The sequence below is a fragment of the Camelus dromedarius genome, chromosome 5, assembly GCF_036321535.1.
Source record: "Camelus dromedarius isolate mCamDro1 chromosome 5, mCamDro1.pat, whole genome shotgun sequence".
Lineage (NCBI taxonomy): Eukaryota > Metazoa > Chordata > Mammalia > Artiodactyla > Camelidae > Camelus > Camelus dromedarius.
Genome location: NC_087440.1, coordinates 40,231,783 through 40,236,882, shown reverse-complemented (window position 1 = coordinate 40,236,882; position 5,100 = coordinate 40,231,783). Strand labels below are relative to the sequence as shown.

At 43.6% G+C, this 5,100-nt stretch overlaps 1 protein-coding gene across 1 annotated transcript; it reads left to right on the top strand.

The window, feature by feature from the left end:
* The first annotated feature begins 2,057 nt into the window (after window positions 1-2,057).
* CFL2 (cofilin 2) lies at window positions 2,058-4,837 on the top strand. The gene is made up of 4 exons (XM_031453567.2): window positions 2,058-2,202; window positions 3,269-3,576; window positions 3,698-3,774; window positions 3,859-4,837. Exons 1-4 carry the CDS (start codon window positions 2,200-2,202, stop codon window positions 3,969-3,971), a joined length of 501 nt encoding a protein of 166 aa, XP_031309427.1. The 5' UTR covers window positions 2,058-2,199; the 3' UTR covers window positions 3,972-4,837.
* The last annotated feature ends 263 nt before the right edge of the window (window positions 4,838-5,100 follow it).

The window sequence follows — 5,100 nt, the reverse complement described above, 5'->3', positions numbered from 1 at the left end:
GAATAATCCTCCTACTTATTAGCATATGAAATTACCAAGCCCATAAAAACTAACAACCCAGGACATAGTGATCGCGCGCTCTCTTGCCTTTTGAGACAGACTGCACTCTCTCTATGAAGTGTGTATCTGCTTTTACTTTAAACTAAACATCTCCACACCTCTTGGTCTCTCTTCCTCTCCCCATTTTGAGACAGCCTGCACTCTGTCTATGGAGTGTGTATCTCTCTGAATAAACTTGCTTTCACTTTACTGTGCCTCGCTCTTGAATTCTTTCCTGCACGAGGCAAGAACCTATTCTCAGGCAACACTAAGGCGTAACCTCTTCTCATGATTTTCCATTCCTAAATTTACTGAATCCTGAGAATATATACACAGCATTTCCTGAGAAACACTGGCATACTAGGAAACTGAATTTTAAAGGTGGAAGACTTTAAAGATAATTAGAGCTTGTTACACAGATAAAGCACCTGAGGTCTGCAAGGGTTGAAAGCCCTTTGAAGTTACAGAGACAGGGGCAGTGCCAAGATTAATACTCAAGTCTCCCAACTCCAGCCCAGAGTTCTTGCCCTTACTCTGCACTTTTGGGTTAGTTCACCTTAAGGTTTATCTGGACTGACTTACTATTTTGCTCCCAAAAGTTTTAGGCAATAACAATTCTACCTTTTTAGTGCAAGTCTTTTTCACAAAATAAATTCGACTATTAATCAGATTTTAAATACATTTTTCCAATTTTACAAATGAAAAAAGTAAGGTAGAAATGAAAAATGTTCAAGAAAAAAAGGTAGCATAAATCAGCCCAAAGTAATGCAACACTTATTAAATCTTCCTTTTATTATATATAAGCACATAAAGTATTTTATTTAAAACATTTGCATTATAAACTCATAAAGTGTTGAATCTTTCTGAAAAATTTCCTCAAAGCATATAGTGACAAATTTTTCTACGATAAATTTGATGGATACTTGTAAAAAAGTATCAAAAAGGTTTAGTTAGAGAAGAGGCTTGACTTAGTTATACGGGCTTTGCTAGAAGAAGTTGTGGTTGCCAAGAAGAGGAGGAATCTCTACGCTTGGGTCCACTTACTTGATGCCAGCTGTCATAGCTGGGGCTATGAAGAAAAGACTACTCGTAGAGAGTACAATCCATTTCCTACGAAGTCTAATATATAAAAGGATATTACCAAGGGATGTTACTACCCAATTTCCTCTCTCTTTTTATTTTTATCTCAATCACAGACTTTTTTTTTTTTTAATTTAAGTGTAGCTGATTCACAATGTTAGTTTCAGGGGTACAGCAAAGCGATTCACTTATATATACATATTTTCAGATTTTTTTCCATTATAGCTTATTACACGAAGTTGACTGTAGTTCCCTGTGCTATACACACAGCATATACACTAAATATTCCCTGTGTGTATATACACAGTAGGTCCTTGTTTATCTGTTTTCTATATAGTAATGTGTATGTGTTAATCCCGCACTCCTAATTTATCCCTCCCTCCCTCTTTCCCCTTTAGTAACCACAGTTTGTTTTCTATGTCCGTGACCAACCACAGACTTTTGGGATGTGATTTTCCACCTTGTTTTTGCTGAGTAATTCAATCAAGGGTGGGGTAACCTCACTGGTGATGGTGTTTTTTCTCACTGAATTGGAAGAAGGAGATCTAAGTAATTCACGCTACGTCTTACGGGGGCTTTCCAAAATGACCAACAACGTAGGAATCCAGCCCCTTTCCGTGGCGGAAACCACATGCGAATAAAAGGACACCTTGGCGCGCCGTTCCGCGCACACGCGCTCAACCCCGGGAGCAGCGCCCTTGCCCATCGGAAAGCAGTGTGGAAACGCGCCCTTGGGAGCCGAGCACCTGCCCGGGCAGGTGGACGAGTCAGGGCCGGAGGCTAGACGCCGCCCCGCCAGGGCCCGGGGCGCGGCCCGCCAGCGCGCGGCCCGCGGGGCCTGCCGGACGTGCGCGGGGTCAGGCGGAGGACGCGGGCGGGGCGGCGGGCGGAAGGGCCGGCCCGGGGCGTGCCCACGTGACCGCCCCGCCCGCGCCGCAGCCCCCCGAGCCGCCGCCGCCGCCTCTCGGGCCGCACTCCCGGCGTGCCCCGCACTCGCCGCCGCCCGCACGCCCCTCCTTCTCCTCGCACAGCCACACAGCCGGAGCCCGAGCCGCCGCCGCAGCCTCAGCCGCGGGCACTATGGTAAGGCGGGCGCGCCGGCCGGGGGCCAGGGGGCCGGGGCGCTGTGAGCACAGCCCCCAGCGCGGCCCCGCGGGGCTCTGCGCCTGAGGCCGCCATTTTAACCTGATTTTGGCCTCCAAGGTGGGCGCTCCTGCGCTGCGGCCCCGCTGCTGTCTTCCAGCTGGCCGGCCTGCCCTCCAGCCGTCAGGCCCGCCCGACCGCGCTTCGGATTCCTGGGGGCGGGGAGGGCCGGGGTGCGGGGAGGCGGGCGCGGGCCGGGGGTCGGGGCTTGAGCGGGGCGGGGGGCGGGAGGCGGCCGTGGGCGCCGGAGGGTCCCCGAGCTCTCCCCCCGTCCGTCGCCTTTGCCCTCCGGTACCTAATTTTCCTCCGCACGCGCGCTCTCAGATTAGTACGTGCTGTACAGCCCTTGCTGAAGGCTTTCGGTGAGGGTCTTGAGGGTCTGTAGTAGAACCCTTAGAGGGAGATGAAGGAGGTGGGAAAACTGTTAAAAAATGCTTTCTCGCCGTAAAAAGGTTTTACACGAGATCCGTTAGTTTTGAAGTGTCTGCATTTGAGCTGTGAGGCAATTATGCTGTAGCCGTGGGCGGGTTGGTGTTCACACTTGATTCTCTTTCCTTATGAGGAAACGACACTGGCTAGGATGGCTTTAAAGAAAAAAAAATAGTAGAAGCATTAACTGAAATCCAAAAGTGTTTTTTTAAGGCCTGCCGGGTTGACACAATACAGAAGGTATTTTTGCTGCTGCTCCTGAATCTCTGACATCACCCAGTGAAATAGGAAACATTTCAGGGATGGGACAGCCTGTGTTTGTCCCTTTCCCTCTACCTTCCATTTACTTCAGCCTCCAAATCCCATTTTTAAAAAGGATGAATGGGGCAGGATGAGTTAGAATCGTTAGATGCATCATATACTGCTACTGAAAATGTGGCAAAGCTGATTGGACTCCTTGCATGGTATGATGCAATTTTTGATGTCCAGACTAAAGTGAATCCTTTCTGGGCAAACAGTAATTTTGGTTAAAACCAAAATACTTGTTCTGAATTACTGTTCCTTCTTTACTTTTCAGGCTTCTGGAGTTACAGTGAATGATGAAGTCATCAAAGTTTTTAATGATATGAAAGTAAGGAAATCTTCTACACAAGAGGAGATCAAAAAAAGAAAGAAAGCAGTTCTCTTCTGTTTAAGCGATGACAAAAGACAAATAATTGTAGAGGAAGCAAAGCAGATCTTGGTGGGTGACATTGGTGATACTGTAGAGGACCCCTACACATCTTTTGTGAAGTTGCTACCTCTGAATGATTGCCGATATGCTTTGTACGATGCCACATACGAAACAAAAGAGTCTAAGAAAGAAGACCTAGTATTTATATTCTGGTGTGTAAAAACAAAAGAAAAAAGTACTTTTAAAATGCAAGGATTGTTATTAACATAGTCAGTTTTACCTTTGTTTTTCTCTTAAGTGGGATTTAACAATTGTTTGTCTTTTTTTCCATAGGGCTCCTGAAAGTGCACCTTTAAAAAGCAAGATGATTTATGCTAGCTCTAAAGATGCCATTAAAAAGAAATTTACAGGTACAAACATTGAATATTTTGTTCAGAGGAATTACTCTTTCTTAACTGTAATAAAATGATGTTTTGTTTTGTTTTGTTTTAAAGGTATTAAACATGAGTGGCAAGTAAATGGCTTGGATGATATAAAGGACCGTTCGACACTTGGAGAGAAATTGGGAGGCAATGTAGTAGTTTCACTTGAAGGAAAACCCTTATAAAATGACAGTCAAGTGCCATCTGGATCTTAAGGAGCTTCCATTTCTCCAGCTCAGTCAATTGTAATAGTTATTAGGATTTTTTTTTTCTTCTCTTCCTCTTCCCACTGGGTCCTTCCAACACAATGAATGAAGGAAATATCATTCATGTAAGCAGCCTATCAGTCATTGCCATTAGACTGTTTTAATACTGTTACTTTTATGTAGAACCCAAGGAATGCCTTCCCATCATATTTTAGCCAAAACAACTGGTTATATGCCTCCCTTGGAGCAAGCACTACAATGAATGTGATTGTCAATGTGAATAGTTTAGAATACTGCAAAGGGTTAAGCTAATTGAATGCCTTGAAAGTATTATCCACTGGTGAGATGGTAAACTTTATTCAGTATTATTTATAGTTGCACTTGATTGCAGTTCTGTGAGGCTCAAGCATTCATACACCTCACCTGCCTTGGCAAGACTATTTTTTGTGACATGGCAGCACGGATATAACACTATGCATTGAAAGCACTTTTTTTGTAATGAGTTTAAAACCCCATCCCAAAAGGAATGCCAATTAAGTTGTGTTAACTGTGTCATCAACTTATCCTAGTACCTCAGTGTTCATTCCTGTTACCTGGGTATCTTCTTAAAAGAAATAGCTGTTATTATTAATGCCTTTTTGTTTTCCATTGAGTGTACACTACTGAATAAGTGTAGGAGTTTTGTTTACCATGTAAGTCTTGCAACACTAAAGGTATTTTGAGTATCAGTCATGATGGCAATTTCTGTATAAAAGAGCCTTAAATGGAACATTGTTTTTGAGATCAAACTCCCCACCCTCACAAAAATGGCCACGTTGCAATAAAAATTGTGGCATATTACAGAACGTTGCCTTGTTTTCCTTGGACATTTTGCAAAATACCATGTGAAGCAACTCCACGGGTAAACAGCTATTATTAATCTCTGCACTGGTCATTTAAGAACTTTTTTGTACAGTATTTCATGCATGATATTTTCCAGTTTGTTGGGTTTATTTGGTTTAAAAAATATTCTATCCTAAAACCAACTAATATAAAATATTATTGTTATAGAGGGGTTCTTTTACAAGCTTTAGTTTATTTCCTTATGTGTTAAAATGATGATCAGGAA

Excerpts from the sequence above, each read along its gene's own strand:
- CFL2 (XM_031453567.2), top strand. Across the intron at positions 3,577-3,697 it reads GACCTAGTATTTATATTCTG|GGCTCCTGAAAGTGCACCTT; the intron begins GTGTGTAAAAAC and ends TTTTTTCCATAG. Across the intron at positions 3,775-3,858 it reads CATTAAAAAGAAATTTACAG|GTATTAAACATGAGTGGCAA; the intron begins GTACAAACATTG and ends TTTGTTTTAAAG.